Genomic DNA, 17,519 nt, shown 5'->3' with positions numbered 1-17,519 from the left:
AAGGTGTTTGTAGTGACTCACAAATGTTACATAATGTAACTTGATATCAAGCTGAAAAGCAGTTTCACTGACCCCTTTTGGTTGAAAGTTTCAAATCTGATACAACTCCAACCACACCCAGCACTGCCCCTGGGTGTGGTAATAAGTGAGCGCTGTTGTGCCATACGACACTGATGTCAGCATACTGAATACACTTCCATAGAGCTTTCACTTAAAGGTTAACAAAAAAAAAACAAGGCAAGATTATTGACTGATGTTGCATTACTCTGCCCATCTGTTTACTGATAATGGTGCCCTCTAAATAAAATATTCTCATTAACAACCTCTCTATTTGTCCCTGCTCTGGGTGGTACTCTTGACTGGAAATTATTTGTGAAATTGGAGTTACCACTCCAAAACATAAAAAAAAGGAGAAAAAAAAAAGGCTTTAAAACAACAAAAATACATTTGGCCTGAAGTCATACACCACACATCACATCCCACAGATGGCATTGTGGAAAATGCTTTATTTTTGCAGGTCAAAACAAAAACCCAGTTTGGGGCCACTGAGACAAAATTCAGTCGTCTTTAAACACTGTCATTCCAAGTCATTCTTGCAGTTAAGTAAGCACGTGGTGGCTGAAAGTCCATAGGTTGTAAGTTTTGGAGAGCAGAAGCGCAGAGTGCTTTCGTTCAGACTGTCCCAGTGTCCTCTCACTTGAAGATCTTACCCTGGTTGAATGCTTTACCCACGTGCTTGAAGTCTCCCTCCCATGCAAAGTACTCCTTTACCATGGTCTTGCACTCCTCGCTGTCTGGATCCAGCTTGCGCCAGTCGTATGACTCATAGTCGATCTGCCAGTCTTCAGACAGCTGGGGGAGGAATAAAAACAATGCCTTATTTGAATGGGAGCGAGATACCCTCAGGTCTGAGCTGATAGTGTACCACCAATACTGATTATCAGATGATAGACTACTTGTGCCAGTTTATCCAGCAGGGAATACTTGGACCATCACATGGTGAGCATTCAAGTGCAGACCATGTAGGATGCAGCGTGTTAATCTGAATAATGGCACAATTCATAGCAAATACAGATAAAACTAATTTCCTCACAATTTGTTTCTACTTTCAGCTGCAATCAAATCTAGCCGGTGACATAAGTCCAAACTAAAGCAGCACAGACAAGTTTTTGAGATTTTTTTTTTTAATGTGTCCACAGCATGAACCAGCCGTTTGCCCCACTGAAACAGAGATGACTGGGATGAATATGGAATTAAATTTCTCTTCCCCTGTCAGATTAAGACTTGGTGCCATGACTGGACACTGCCTTGCCCAATGACAGGGGACCATCTACTAACTCAGAGATAATGAGTATCATCCAATCAAAACCTTTGTCTCTCGGGAAATAAATCAGTTTGTCAAAAACAGGCAGTAAATGCTTGAGGGTTGGGACGTTATAAAGTCAGAACACCACAGAAGGTGTGTTTACTCCTAAATACGTACAGTGAAGGCCAGGTCCTGGCCTCTGAAGATCCAGATGCCAGAGATGCTGCTGTCGTTGTTTGTGCCGAACAAGATGACACTGGCGAAGGCATTCTTTCTGAGTTTGTCCAGGCGCTGGAACATACCTGTGAAGATCAAGGAGGGCGTTTGATACATGCTGGGTATCAATTAATGTAATCCAAAATCCACAACAGAGCATAGTAGCAATTATAACCAACACACTAAACTAGGGATGGGGCAGTATAGGTATAGGTATCGGGTTCCGATGCCAACATTTTTCACGGATCAGAAATTTCCTATCCAACCTACAGAGATTTCCGATGGGCTAGCGCATTAGCATCGGTCGCGCTGTTAACATTTACACTCAAACGATAAACCAAAGGGACACCATAACAGGTAAGCCTTACAGGTAGTTCACACACAAACAATATTTTACTCACAGACTTATGTCCCTTCTAGGTACAGCAGGAAGAAAATGAACCGTGAGTGAGCTTCCGCCCCTCGGGATGTTTGAGATTTGAAAAACCTTTATTTGTTGCTGTTCCAAGAGCCAGTATACTTAATTTGTGCTGATCAGATCAAGTAGTCCTTTTTATTTCTATTTTATTTGGAGAGGGGTAATCTAAAAGAAGATTACCCTTTATGAGTATCTCTTGAATTTAATAAATATTGACGTTAACAGGATTTCCTGTTTTTCTGACCTTATACTTACCTCAAGTTGCTTTTTGGGACATACATGCATACATTCGTACATATCATACTTGCCTGTAGAGAAGATTTATTACAGCATCATATAAAATCAACAATAATGATAATAACAATAATATTAAAGCAAACAGAGCTCTGGTATCAGAATAGTATTGGTATCGGCAGATATCCAAATTCAGGTATCGGGATCGGATCGGAAGTGAAAAAATGTGGATTGGTGCATCCCTACATTAAACAATTGCTTCATGTTTGTCACCAGTTTTTGTTGTAAAAGACTTTACTCAGCACCAAACTTCAGGAGGTTTGTTAGGATGATCCACATCAACTTTGATGGCTGCTTCTCAGAAATAGATGAAGAAAAAGGCTCAAACTAAAATACAGCAGTAAATAGAGCAGTCCTGCCATACAGAGTAACACTCCAGTGTCCCAAGCTCAGTCTTGTTTTACTGTGACCACAGCATGAACCAGCCTATTGCTCACTGAAACAGAGATGACTGGGATGAATATGGTCTCAAGTTTCTCTTCCCCTGTCAGATTAAGACTATGTGCCATGATTGGACACTGCCTTGCCCAATGACAGGGGACGCTCCACTTTACCCACAGAGGGATGAGGGATCCTGATTATAGTGCAAGTCTATTTCTACCCAACAAATAGTCTGCATTTGAACACAGGCCACACATGCACACCCCTGTGTATTCTTTAACAATTTAAAATACAGATAGGTTGTGCATCGAAAAAACTGATCTGAATCTTTTTTTTTTCCTATGAACTTTAGAGGCACCATAGATACATTGAGACCAAAAAACTAAGACTTTACACTGCAACTTCTGAGAAACAGCTGAGACTTTTAGGTTTTTTTAAGCACTGGCTTGAGCAGCAAGCTTTTTGTTTACTAGTCCTTAGTTATGTATTCTCTGAAGATGATCTTCCCTGAATCAGCTTCCCAGAAAGGTTCTGCTTCACTGAAGCGAAGCAAAACTTCTCCAATAGATGTAGAAGATATCGGTCTATGTCACTCCAGGCTCTACACACGAGGCCTATAACTGATGTTTAAAAGCTCTATAGGCCTAACACAATCCAAGATTTAAAAAAAAAAAAAAAAAAAAAAAAAAAAAAAACAACTTTCAAGGACACATGGAAGTTGCCCAACAAGCCAAACTTTTGGTCACATTAAAATATGAGCACAACTGATGCGTTAGGTAAAGTGGCTGGTTGCCGAGTCTCACCTGTGATAAGGTTGCAGCTCTTGAAGGTAAGTGTAAGCTCCTCGGGGTATTTGTACTGGCCATACCAGATGGAGTACCCCTCACGGTCGAAGTGCTCCCAGAAGTGGGGAAGGGCTACTGTCAGAGTGTCCTCGTTGGAATACTTCCTCTTGAACTCATCCATGACAAATGCGCTGAACAAAAAAATAAATACATTTTAAAAAAGGAGGGGAAAAAAAGGAGGAAAAGATCAGGTTATACATTCCTGCTTTCTGTATACATTTGGAGGAGAACATGACAACAAGGTGAGGAACTAAGACCTTGCAAGGGGCTAAACTACAGAAATGTTATCTAGATGCTCACTTTTAATTCTCTTTATTTCCCCACCACATCATGTATAATTTGTTAATATGCAGGTTATATATAAAGGTGAACAAAAGAAAAAGAAAAAAGAATCTCATTTGTGGCCACAGCATGAACCAGCCTTTTGCTCACTGAAACAGAGATGACTGGGATGAATATGGTCTTGAGTTTCTCTTCCCCTGTCAGATTAAGACTTGGTGCCATGATTGGACACTGCCTTGCCCAATGACAGGGGACACTCTGCTTTACCCAAAGAGGGGACTAATGTACAGGCTTGTTACCACTCAACACATGGTCTGCAGACCAAACATCTTGCCCTAAATGTTCAATATGTCACCAAATGCTCCAAATGCACCATGGAGAGTAAAATGCCTCCATTCCCTGATTAATAGTACATTTAAGTAGTGGAGAAGTACTACAATAACCTGCTGAGGTGATCACCTGGAATAAAAACCTACAGACTGTTTGCATGGCACGTGGCTGGCCACTGCTTGAATCAGAACACCTGTAAATTGTTAGCTAGACATGGAACAAATTCTGGATGACAAAAACTAAACAGCATATCAAAACAAACACTAGACAGACAAGGAAAGCCTCCAGATGTTTACCTCTTAGGCAGGTGTGCAAAGGGGTCCTTGGCTTTAGGCTCAGCGGCCAGAACAGCATCACAGTCGTCCATCTCCTCTTCTGGGGCTGGCTTCTTCTCTTCCTTTTTCTTTTCTTTTTTCTCCTGAGGCTTGGCAGCCTCTTTTCCTCCCTTCTCTTTCTTAGCGGGGGTCTCTTTCTTGGGCTGCATCTCAGCAAACTTCTTGGCTGGACAAACAGAACAATGAAAAACATGTTTTCTGTTAAATGTTCCAATTATCTGTCTTTTGTGTTGCAATCTCTGGGACCGCTCTCTGGCAGGGACTTTGGAAATTAACTGTTAAATCTTACAAGAAATTTGAGAAGGTTTGCAGAAGAACTATGTAAGACTGCACAGCTTCATTACACATTTTTTTTTTTAGATATTTTTGCTTAACAATCAAGAATTCTGTGACAAAATGAGTACTACTAGTTTCACCCATCAAAAGGCAGTTGTGCCAAGTGTGCTTTCTGATCTTATTGATGGTAACTTACCATCAAACTGGGCCATCTTTTCACACAGCTTGACCTCTCCGAGGACAGCCTTGAACTGGGGCTGGTTGACACAGGTGACAAACCAGCGGGTCACGTTGGCGTATGGCTGACGGAAAGAAGGCTCAAGGACCTACGGGGTACAGAGAGTTGTTAAGGAGCAGCTCAAATGTAATTTCATAGAAAAATTGTTGCTACAAAGAATGTTAAAATTATTGACCAGTGAGTGTGTGGCTATTTGTGTAACGGTTGCCTGCTGTATGTCAAACCTGTTTGTAGAGCCAGAGCATGGAGCAGGCCACAGTGATGTCAGCAAGGCTGACCCTCTCTCCCACAAGGAAGGTGCGGGTGTTCAGGTGTTGGTTCAGCACAGTGAGAACTCTCTTAATGTCCTCCTTGGCCTGCTCTGTGGCCTAGACAGACCCAGACAAAAAGATGACTATGCAGGATTTTTAAAGTATAGTCAAGCACCAAGTCACTATCTCAGGGTGAACTCTGGCCAACTACCAAATAATCATTTAAGTCATTAGCTTGGCCAGAAAATGCTGAGCTGCATACCTGCTTGTTGAACTGCATGATTCCCAGAGTGGGGAAGACCCATGCACTGGCTGGAGGGATGATCTCTGAGTCAGCGAAGCTCACCCACTGCAGCACCTGGGCTGCGGCCTGGGGAGTGGCACCACGCAGGGCATCATTGCTCACTGTAGTTTTAAGACAGAAAAGTATTTTTTTCAGAAATCAAATTTTAAAAAATTCTAGTCAACATTTCAGAGTTAGTCTACATTTTCTGCACTGAACACATACAGCAGGTGGGTATTCATGACATGAATTCTGTATTTCAACATAAATGGACTGTCTTTAAACATGCGTGAAAATGCAGTTACAAGTGCAGACTAGTTAAAAGACAAAGGTGCATAGATGTGCAAAAGGAATTTCAAACGTTGGACCCGTGCAACAGATAACTAGTAATATTGGTTGTATTCCATTGAGGGACCATATGCTACACATGCTGGCTTACAGGTTTGGCCCACCTCCACAATGAACAACCTAAATGCATATTAAAACAAAGTAACCTGTGAAGTCCATGTTTTGATGACTCTAATGACATATTCCACCACACACTCTACACCTGTGATGAACATTTAAGATTTTGTGGACAAGTTGTCTATGAAACCAAGTGGCATTTACTCAACTTAATTTAAGACTTAACTATAAATATAAACCCTCTGAATCAACACCCGGACTGAGAGGGCATAAGACACTAACCATTTAATTATTAGTTAATGTGAGACTTACGGTAGTGAGCAATGGCATTACTCTCAAACAGACAGAAGCCGTCATCTCCCTGGTAGGCAGGTACCTACAAAGAATCACCAAATCAAATAATAATTTCACCTTTTTTCATTTTGTCATCCAAAGAATCAAGTAGTTAAGAGTATAAGCAGATTTAGTAAGTTATATAACAACGGTGTAGTCAAACCAGTTAAAACCCTACTAATTATATTTAACCTTTGGTTAATGAGCTGGGTTTAGAAACAGTTCCAGCGACTGTTTTGATCATATTCACTGCTAACACTGCCACAAGAGAGCTATTGTGAAAAAGGAGACCCTCAAAGCTGAATATAGATGTATTTGAAAAACTGGGGCAATCCCATTTAACCAACTAAACCAGTCGCACTAACCTTGCCCAGAGGGAAGTTGTTGAGAAAGGCAGGAGTACGGTTTGTCTGCCCGAAGGTGAAGGCAGGGGAGCTGCTGGCCACTTTGAGGCGAGCACCACTGTACTGGGCTGCAATCTGGGCCTTGAAGGCCCGCCAGTTGTCTGGGTACGTGTACAGAGTCTGAAAGGAAGCGGAAGACAACATTGAAATTATTTAACAGTCTAAGACAACAAAACTAAATTGAACAAATAAAACACAATTTTGCAGGCAGAGTAACTACATATTGAGTTGGCCTAAGCATGTTCTCATGGAAATCTCTCAAAATTTTAACATAATATGTACTCTCATCTTTCAATTTATAACACTACGAGACATCTGCAATAAGATAAAAGAGGAAAATAAAGCCACTGCAAAATGCTGAGCTGCATACCTGCTTGTTGAACTGCAGTTAAGAAGTAACAAGGGACTCTGAGGGCTCTAGACACAAATGAATGCCATCCAAATCCAGATGGTTGACCACTCAAAAACCCAACCAGCCAGTAAAGGCTAGTGGGTTTACATGGCAATTTTCATGTCAATCTAACAAAAGCAGGTTACTGCTGCCAAGTGTACCTTAAGTAACCAACTACTAGCAAAACCTGAGATATTCACGTGGCTGTGAGCTCGCTTTAAATGCTAACTAGCCATCATTACCGGCAATGTAACCAGTCTTCGTTTGCACAGCATAAAACTACGACCGCGAATACAAGACAGCCTTGGCTGACGAAACTATACATAAGTACTGAGGCTGAGCGGACACATTAACAAGTGTAAAAGTTGATTTTCAGAGCCTGAAAATAGCCAAGGTAACGTGGCACAAGCCTGGGCCAGGAAAGGGGCGTCATTCAGTTTCAATGCGACGTCAGGATAGCAAGAGCTAACCCCAGATAGAATGAACACTGAATGAAATTCTTTGAAAATAGACCCTAAAACAGCTCTACAACAACCAGGGAGCACTGTGTATGTACAAAGGTGCTCAGTTAGAGTGCAGATGAGACTGATTTTCAGCGGATTGCGCCAGGAAAGTACAAAGAGTGCTCTATCACTGGCCATCTCTCCATCTTACTCACCCCTGCCGCCATCTTCAGGACGAGAGAAAGAAAGAACGAGGGCGCGCTCCTCTGACGTATTTACGGCCACAAGGCGTGCGCGCCCTTTAAGTTTCCGCGCTCACGTTTCGCCTCATGACTTGTACCGGCAAACTGATGCCTTTAAAATGTGTAAATACTAATTACAAATGGCATACACTTACAGCAGTGAATCGCCTCTATTTTCACACAAAGAAAGATAGTATTAACATACTATGATGTTTAAAACAGGATACAAAAATAAAAGAACAAATAAAACACTTTATTACAGTCCACAGACAAACAATACATAGCAGAAATGGAAATTATGAATTCTATGTGAAAAAAAACCAACTGAAAATTAAGCATACAAATTATTTCTGTATAGCTGGTTACATTTTCTTTGAATCTTTTACCACTTACAATAAAAAAAACCTACAAATATAGGCTGTACAGCATAAAACAAATAAGTGAAGTAGCAAAGTAGCTTCACCATCTGTCATCAAACCACATCAATCAGTGTAGAAAAATATTCATTTAAACAAAGAAAGAAATAGGCTACTACATAAAATGTCCCATGTAATGTGCACCCTCTGGGGCGAATCAGCTCACAAGACCTGGAAATAAAGTTGAAGGCATGTTCAATGATCAATCACAAAACAGAAAATAAAACAATTTATCAACAGGGCACCTACATTTGTTCTGTGGCAACCACAGTAACCAAACTGAGACAATAAAATACCTGTTACTAAAAAGTCACGTTTCCCTTATTGTGCAAAATAATTTGGCATAATAGAAGACATTTTATCGATCCATGCCCATCTAATTAGCACAGCTACCACCTGTGTGACTGTGTTCTGTGGTTTAATACTCACCCAGATAATCATCCATGAGAGATCCAATAGCAAACTGTAAAACAAGGAAAAAGCTTGTTTTTTACTTACTGCAAATTAGTGTTAGTGCCTCATTTCTATAAACTACTGTGTAACACCTGAGATATAGTCACACATCTTTTTCTATTGTTCTGTGGCAAGGTGAAATATATGGTCTTTACTTACAATGTCATTCTTGTCCACTCTTGTTCCCACAATCTTTAGCCGGATCTCATCATCCTGCTGGATTACAATGTCCTTGAAAAGAAGAGAAGAAAACATACTTAAATGCGAGACTCAACTTTATTTGTCACATGCACAATTATACATAGTACAATGTACAGTGAAATGTGTTTTTTGAACCTGCACCATTTATGAGAAATGGTGATTCATGATCACTTACATTTCCTGAAAAGTACAGTACCTTCTTTGACAACAGTGTAGCTATAATTACCTGAATTTTTACAAGTACTCGTTTAATCTAAAAAGTTGTTAAAGCCTAAGAGATGGAACAATGAGGAAAAAAGCATTTATTTTGTTAAACATTCTTGTGTCATATGGTTTTCTATCCAGGTGCTGGTAATAACAAATAACACTGAATATTCTCACCTCATCAACTGTCTTATAACAAGGTGGATTAGAATTGGGGTCAAACTCCATTTCGGAGGGGATGGACTGCAAAAAGAACATTTCTTGTGAGAATTAACATTTAAGAAACAAATCTAAACATGTAACAAAGGCAACCTATTCAGTCAACAGCTACAGATGACTGACTCACATGGCGGGAGATGAAGCAAGACATGGGTCCAATTTCGGTGAACAATCCAACCTGCGAGAAAGAGGGAAATATATAATTTAACTAACACACAAAAGTTGCTCATTACATCACATTTATGATACCATCCACTAGAAAAAAAAACTTAACTCTAAGCATTTACATTTACTCTAATTTCAGAATAATTATCCTGATCTTTATAATTACTAAAACTGATATCACAATCTATCTTGTTTCACGTTTTAACTCAAAACTGATTAATCAGAAAACAAACAGTTTTAGGCATTAAATTAACAACTTATAATACACTACAGATTTTTCAGAAGTAAATGTGCACATTTGGGACATTTAAAAAACGTTATCAAGCAATGCAGCGTCAACATGATGTATTACAGTATCATCCAGAAAACAGCATGAAGGCACAGTGGTGATGGCCACAGTGGGAATTTAAATGCCCTCATCATATAGTAATGATGCCCAAGATGAAACATTCTGCACAGTGGCTGCTAAACTTGCCCAGTACTGTCCCTCACCTTGTTAACCTGAGTGACCACAGCATCCACCACTTCCCCTTTAAATGGGCGGAACACAATGGCCTTGTATTTGACTGGGTACAGGACAAACCCTCTGCCTGGCTGGATTACACCTGCCCCGATGTTGTCAATGGTGGTGACTGCAATGACAAAGCCATACCTAAAAGACAGTATTTAATAACACACATATGTGAGGCTTTTCCATGCAGGAATATGAATCCAAAATTAATATATTTGTTATATATGTTGATATTGTCACGATAGCTTAAAAAAGCTAAAATAAATAGCACTGATCACAAGGCAGTTAATATAAGAATAGTGGGAAGTGCCTAATTGTTTATGTCTGAAAGCCTATACACACGTTTGATTTGGGCAAGGGTTCACTGAACTTTAGTAACATTGATCCAGCTCAATATATGTTGCACGTTAACAAAATGGCAGGTTAGCATTGTGCAGTAAATGAATCTTGCAGCCACTCACTTGCCAGTGCAGGTACCCTCCACTTCTGTGAAAAGCTTCTGCTTCACGGTGTTGAGGAGGTTAGGACCAAAATACCTCGGGTGCAGTAAGATTTCATGCTCCAAAGAAATCTGTGAACACAACATGTACAAGCATTATAAGCCACCATTATTAGTAATTGCACAATCTACTTAAGTTTTACGTGTTTATGGAAGTGATCCCGTGGGTCCTGATACAGTGATAAAGACAAGAAAAGTAAGTAAAGCCTAGGGAAAGACTAGTGTTTCCGTATGGCAGTAAAACAAACGCAGATTCAGAGTTTAAACTTTTGTTTAGCCACATTAGCAATGCTAACCAAGCAGCGATCACGCTAGGCGAACATTTACAAACAAAACATCTACTGTTAGTCGGTTCACACAGGGAGAATAATACACATACTTACATGGTAAAACATTTCGGCTGTGATATCCAATTCAGCCTCGATTAATGTTCTTGTTTTGATAAATTACCCAAAGCGTTTTCCACTTGATGAATGAAAACCCGTCGCTCATTCGCAACAAAGTCCCTTCCGGGTCACCGGGTTGACCCCGGATAACATTTAACTTGTGCTGCCCTGGGTTCTGTGTCTCAGGGAGCGTAGTTCTTTAGCACAAATCCAGTGCATACATCGCTCCAACCCCAACAATAGACCTAATTTTAATCATCTGAAACTTAGATAAAATGATTGATCTGTTTGGGTTTTCCAGGCATAAAAGCCCCGTGGAAACATAGTTGCAGTTCCAGTTCACACACAGTCTGACCCCTGGCGGCGAGGAGGAGTAGTGCATAACACGAGGGCGGGGACAGACAGCAGGCGTGACTCAGTACTGCTCTATGATTGGGTTGCTTGACTAGACGGTGAATATATCAACGAAGCAAAACAGAGGGTTTTTAAAAACAAAACAGGAGATTAAGGGTAAATTTAGTCCGGATTATCACAATATATAAACAACCTGTATAGGATCCTGAGATATAACGCATGACATTTAGGCTAGCATTAATTGAACAACTGACAGGTGACTGAAAGTTGGAAAAGGCTGATAGGTATTTTTTTTAATTTTGCAGCACTAACCAACTTCCTTAATCATTCTGGGAAGACTGTAAACCATCCGAGCTGACTGCTGGCTTTGACACTCCCTCTGGCAGCTTTCCTGTACTTTCCAGACCGACGAGGAGAAACTAAACCCAAAAAACAAGCCTGTTTTTCTCAGCTGACAGTCATGGCGAGTAACCTCGTCTCCAGGTTGTTTCGTCCTTCCGTCTTCACACAGTTCGTAAGTTGTCGTGCACTTTTCTTCTTTCTTCGTTCCGCATTTAGTCCCGTTTCTGTTGTGCCTCATGTGAATCTCCGGTCCTCCGTGCAGGCGTCTCTCCGGGCGGGCTGCATGTCGCCGGGAAAGAAGGCGGCGGCGGCGGCGGCAGTGATGGTAGCGGGGACCAGACATTTCTCCAGCGACCCTCCTCCGGAGAAGATCAGTCGCTATCCAGTTCCTTATAAGAAGGACTTACCTTATGATATAGTGGAGCTTATGGAGGAAGTGGAGTCAAAGGTTAAAAAAAACTTTATTTATGAGGCATTAAACTCTGTTGCATATTAGCGCTATCACAATACTATAAACCACTTGTTAAAAGTTTGTTTCTTAACAGGGAGGCTTTTTGCCAAATGTCTTCAAAGTCCTCTCTCACAGGCCAGCAGAGTTCAGAGCTTTCTTCGCATACTACAATGAACTAATGAATAAGGAGACAGGTGAGTGTTTACTCTGCATGTTTGTTCTACAAGGTTAAATGACACAACATCCGCCACTTGAATAAGCCAAGATATTTCATTCATCAAGGTGGATCTCTATTAGGAAGTGATGTTGGTTTTGTATGGCTTTACCCACGTGATGAACTTTAGTAGCAGCAGACACATGCAAAAACTTTTTGGAGTGCAGGTGGTACATGAGGGGGCAGGTGTGACGCTGAATCTGTTTCAGCTGATGATCCAACAGTAGTGGCAGGTATTGCTTCCAAACCTGTGGTGAATAAGGTTTAGTAGAAACATTATCAGGTATATATCAGGTAGGAAAACAAAATTAAATGGTCATTCGGGTCAGTGTAAACAGCATGTGATGTTTGGTGTGCTGAATATATGTGGAGGAAACCCCACCCATCCATTAAACAGGCACTGTGAGGCACAGTGTGTGCACACAGTGAGAGTGGAAAGAAGTCATACATCCAGATTCAGTAACACAGGCTGCATCTAGTTTTTCACTGATTCTGTAGCTTTCAGGTAACTTTGGCACTGATCACATAATTTACATTTTTAGCTCTGGTTACTTTCTGACATTCCCACTATAAGAAACTTGAGTTGAAGACCTTGTAAAGGAGGCCATGTGCCAATTTGCATGTATGACTTCATTACATAGTTGTATGCTTATCAAAATGTGTGCTGTAAAGTGGTATAAACAGTATTTACATATATCCAAACAAGTCAAAGCATTTATGCAATATTTAAAAGACACTTACCCATTAGCTCCTTTTAACAGTGCAGCAGGTCAAGTGTCAAAATAAAATCAGGTTAATCAGGTTAACCAGAGCAAACTAAAACAAAAGGATTCTTGTGGGGACAATGGAGATTTGTAGGCATTAGTGGAGCCCTTACTGGCACATGTGCAGCTTGTTCATATTTCAAACTGGCTGCAGTGTGATTGCTTGAATTTGTCTGCTCTCTACAACTCACCGTATCGACAGAAGACATCAACCCAGAGAGCCACGACCATAACAAGCAGGGAAGACTGTAGATTCATGCAGAAGTATAAGAAAGTAGATACTGTTTCCCAAAAAGTCGCCTGATGTGTCTATAGGCTCTTGTTTTAATGAGGCCATTAAAGAGGTCTTAAAAGTTGGCAAATTTAGCTACAAACCCACAAAGTTGGAAGCACTGTTGGCAGGTAGGATATGATTTCATCAGTGAGGGCGCACAATAAAGAGGAAGTGGTTTCAGGTACAAGAACTCTTCATTTGGTTCATTTGGTTTAAGCTTCTTTTGAATGAGATTTTTCAAGTGTTTTTGATATTATGGCCACTCCCCTGAAGCAGGTTTACTGATTTATCAGTTTAATTTTGTTGACTTTGGCCAGAAACAACTCAAATCTAGAACATGGACTTGTTGTGAATGTGTCGTTATTCTGTCCATGTGCTGTGTTTTTTTTCATGATGTCACATTAATTCAGTATCTGATGTCTTCCAGGCAGATTAACCAAGGCAGATCGTGAGCTGATTGTAGTGGCAACCAGCATCCACAACAAGTGTCTTTACTGTGTGGTATCCCACAGTGCACTGCACCGCATCTACTCTAAGAAACCCACTCTTTCTGATCAGGTACCATCTTTCACTGATATTCTCTGCTCTGGTTTTTGTAATACAATTCAGGGACCCAGCTGAAAGTATAATAATATCCTGCCACTGAATGCTAGCTGCACAAAATACATCTCACTGCATGTTTGTAACGCAAAGGAAAACATTTCATGTATCGTGTTTTTTGTAAGAGACATTTACAACTGCATTTGATGGTTATGTTCCAACCATTCACGTTTTCACAACCTTATATTTCCCTTTCTTTTTATATTGAATGTGCATGTGTTGCATTTTATTTTGTCTCGTTCTATCCACTCTGTCTAATCAGCCCTCTCCATAACATGACCCAGGTCATTGTTAACTATGAGAATGCAGAGCTGGAACCTCGGGAGCGTGCCATACTGGACTTTGCGATGGCTGTGTGTCGTTGCGACACCATCACAGACCAGCACTTCCAATCTTTGGAGGAAGTGGGCTTTGACCGAGAAGATGCCTGGGACATTGCTGCCATTGCTGCTTTCTTTGCCATGTCCAACCGGCTCGCTCACCTCACCGACATGAGGCCAAACCTAGAATTTTACAACATGGGCCGTATACCACGGGACAAGAGCAAGGACAAGGACAAGACAGGGAGAGAGGGCAAGTGAAAAGGGGGGTCATGTTACCGACAAGATTATGAGAGGTCAAAGGTCATATGTTACTCTAACAATATGTTCACACTGTAGCTAGCTGTTGTCTCATTTCTGTTTTTTTTTTTTTCTTCCCGCTTACATGTGAAAAATCAGATGTTTTCCAATTTATGTTGAAATGAGGTGCAATAGCCCTAAAAATTGAGAAATTCTTAAATTTTCTTCATAATGTGAAATTTTACATGTGAATGATTCAGGCCGTTAAAATTCTGTTGAGTCAATATGGTGAAGAGGTGTGAGAGAGACAGTCTGAGTTTGTGAGGTGTGGACCTTGCTGTGTGTTTGTTCTCTGTTTTGCTGATGACTTGATCTAAACTTGTGTCTAAATCTAGTCATAATGTTTATTTACCTTGACATTTTGAGTTTTAGGTGGTTCTAGTGATCGGGACAAGTAATTTTTTTTTGCAGTTATTTGTGTATGAAACTTAATGATTGTACTTTGTGAGAGAATTTACACAATACGGGAGTTGTCTTTAAATTCCCATAAACAGGATTTGTTTGTATATTAAAACCTATGAAAACTAATCATCTGAAATTCAGAACCTCAAGGCTGCTCTTTATTTCCTCGTTTAGGAGATCCATTGAATGAAATCTTTGTTATGATGTGTTGCATAACTGTGCCTAACTAGCACTGTTCACAAGTTTGTATTCTAAAGTTTTAAAACTATTTTCACTTGTTTTTGTGACTTTACCACTTAGCTTTCACAAGTAAACAAAGAGTCTCTTTCTTTTTTTTGAGAATGATTTATTTAGAGTAAATCATTGTATCACAGTCCACTGCTGGCAGGACAGCCAGTGGTGGAACTGTGTAGCACCACCAGATGGCATCACATCCATATACATATTGGAATGGATTAAATCTACGCTGCTCGACTGCAGGTAAAAGAATAATGTGATGGGTGCTGTACATTTGATATATACAGCTGTAGACACCACTTTTCAGTCTCATTCAAGTCATTAAAATGAAGCCAAAGATTTCCAGTATTTCCTCTGAGGCCTCTTGCTCCGCAAACATGATTAGGATCATACATGATGGATGCAAATCTTTGCTGTACTTTGTCTGGTTTCTTTAACTGAATGCATGATGAATGGCATTTCTGATCTAATTTTTGTGTGCTACACAACATTTTCCCCAACATTTATTTTCTGGCAACCTACTTTTAATGCTAACATCCCAGTGCTGTGTGTTTACTAAAGTGACAGAAGTCAAACATGACTCCAGGCATCACCCGAAGATTGGCTTTGGTGTGCACACGCAAGTGATGTTAGAGTTCCACACACTGCGTTGCACTGAGAGCATCCTTGCAAATTAACTTTTATAAGTTTTACAAGTCTTTCAAAAACTACCTTAACTCACTTGAATATTTAGGGGATGCTCACACTTGAGAAAAATGTCATTTCATATCTGACTGTGAACAGAGGTGTATTGAATGACTGATTTCAGCCCAAAGAATCTCACTTGATGCATCAGTGCTGACATGTTGAGCGACAACTTGAAAGTCATCCAGCAACTGAAAGTCATCCAAACTGGATAATTACTTCAGTGGAAAGGGATTCTTCAGGCATAGGTTTAACATTGTTAAACTATGTGAAAGAGAATCCGCAGACATTGGCAAAGGTCACTTCACTGACAGTTGTCCTGTCCATATCACCCTGATAAAGTGTCATATGTCTTAGAAGCTGCTCATGTACTATTACAGCTGCTCATTAAGCACCAACCCTTTTGACCCTCGTGTCTCCTGTTAGTATTAAAAGGAGACACCAGGCTCCAGACAAGGCTAATTTATGGTCTGGGGCTGCCCTGCATCACTCATATTGCTGCTCTTCAGCGCAAGAACATTAATAGCTTACAAGAGGCCAGTTTCTGATATCTATGTTTTTGTGGAGATTGATCACATAAAAAAAAAAGGTTAACAGCTTTCAGGTGGAGGCTTTCACTCGTCTCTTATTGCAGTTTGACGGACAAATCAATAAGATTTTATCCCTGCTGTGAGCTGGGACAGGAGCCTGGGGAGGCCTGGCACTGTGTCTTTATTCTCCCGAGGAAGATAAAAGCTGTCATGATAAACACATGTCAAATGGGGCATGATACAGAGCTGGAGAAAAGAGACTTTAACAGCAGAGCAAGAGGACTGTTGAGGTATAGTGGGTCAAGTGAAAAAAAAAAACAATTGGTGAACACCAGTTAAGTAGATATCATTCATGAAGCTTAACTTTCATATGGATTGATATTACTGTAAATTAAATAGCACTAGCAACAGGCTTAAGACATCCTTCATCTGAGCAGCACTTACAGTAATTTCTAAGGGGATTTTGCTCACAGATTTTGGTTCCAAATTCAGTAAAAAATTACTCCAGTAGAGAAAATTACAGCAATGATGTAGCAATATAGTGAGAACTTTCAATTTAATTTTATGATGACTATGAGCATAATAAATCTTGTTACAATATATATTAGACTTGAGATAAAGATCAAATCATTATTTCTGCTGTTTAAAGACATCACTATAAACTCCAGTTTGATCTGCTGGCTTCAGGACACATCTCTAGTCTAGAGCTGTCAGTGTTTTCACAATCATACCTGAATCATTTGAAAAAATGTGTGGTTATTATTGTAAAATAATAAACATTTTCAAAGAAGTCATGACATTTTTCTTTATATAACAGCAGAATTTAACCTTTCACAGGCTTTCTCTTAAACTGACCCGCGTAACAGAGATTTTACTTTATTCCTGTGATTCACTAAATGTTCTTTGATGTAAATCGGCCATCTCTTTGTGTCTGTGCACAGTCTCCAACCCACATAGCTAGAGGGGAGATAAGAAGTGGGGATTTTTGGATAAAGTGCTTCTCATCTTTTATGCCTCCTCTGGGTGTTCAAGCAAACTTGTCCACTTCAGTTTAACACAACTCTGAGTGTTGACAGACAGCTCTTCTATTCTTTCACATTTGCGAGGGGAGAGGAGGAATGGCCCAAAAATGTTAACAGGGAAAACTTAATTGTTCTGCCGTAAATTGCGTGTTCAGCCTTTCCTCTTTATTGTGAGGCAGTCAAGCTCTTCAAACTTTGCTGAAAATCCATGTACAATTTGCTTTTCCAAACCACTAACTATAACTTCAAATTTAAAAACCAACACAAAATCTCATGCCAGATCTTCAACAGTGCATAT

The 17,519-nt window shown here is 40.2% G+C and overlaps 3 protein-coding genes across 3 annotated transcripts; 1 reads left to right on the top strand and 2 right to left on the bottom strand.

Annotated features, from left to right (window-relative positions):
* Positions 1-486: 486 nt before the first annotated feature.
* Positions 487-7,755, bottom strand: eef1g (eukaryotic translation elongation factor 1 gamma). Its single transcript, XM_041048082.1, has 10 exons — positions 7,647-7,755; positions 6,559-6,717; positions 6,173-6,236; positions 5,435-5,577; positions 5,146-5,289; positions 4,880-5,009; positions 4,369-4,573; positions 3,419-3,591; positions 1,484-1,608; positions 487-852 (listed from the first exon to the last, which is right to left on the bottom strand). Exons 1-10 carry the CDS (start codon positions 7,656-7,658, stop codon positions 694-696), a joined length of 1,314 nt encoding a protein of 437 aa, XP_040904016.1. The 5' UTR covers positions 7,659-7,755; the 3' UTR covers positions 487-693.
* Positions 7,756-7,905: 150 nt separating this feature from the next.
* polr2g (RNA polymerase II subunit G) lies at positions 7,906-10,932 on the bottom strand. The gene is made up of 8 exons (XM_041048689.1): positions 10,725-10,932; positions 10,304-10,413; positions 9,824-9,983; positions 9,294-9,344; positions 9,125-9,190; positions 8,702-8,773; positions 8,519-8,552; positions 7,906-8,260 (listed from the first exon to the last, which is right to left on the bottom strand). The coding sequence occupies exons 1-8, from the start codon at positions 10,734-10,736 to the stop codon at positions 8,247-8,249; spliced, it is 519 nt and encodes a 172-aa protein (XP_040904623.1). The 5' UTR covers positions 10,737-10,932; the 3' UTR covers positions 7,906-8,246.
* A 187-nt stretch (positions 10,933-11,119) lies between these two features.
* Positions 11,120-14,874, top strand: si:ch211-175m2.5 (uncharacterized protein LOC568697 homolog). The gene is made up of 6 exons (XM_041048688.1): positions 11,120-11,237; positions 11,387-11,595; positions 11,686-11,871; positions 11,969-12,068; positions 13,554-13,684; positions 14,011-14,874. The coding sequence occupies exons 2-6, from the start codon at positions 11,542-11,544 to the stop codon at positions 14,305-14,307; spliced, it is 768 nt and encodes a 255-aa protein (XP_040904622.1). The 5' UTR covers positions 11,120-11,237; positions 11,387-11,541; the 3' UTR covers positions 14,308-14,874.
* The last annotated feature ends 2,645 nt before the right edge of the window (positions 14,875-17,519 follow it).

This window comes from Toxotes jaculatrix, chromosome 10 (genome assembly GCF_017976425.1).
Source record: "Toxotes jaculatrix isolate fToxJac2 chromosome 10, fToxJac2.pri, whole genome shotgun sequence".
NCBI classification, from domain to species: domain Eukaryota; kingdom Metazoa; phylum Chordata; class Actinopteri; family Toxotidae; genus Toxotes; species Toxotes jaculatrix.
Note: the sequence above shows the minus strand (reverse complement) of the source record. Positions and strands in the feature narration are given on the sequence as shown.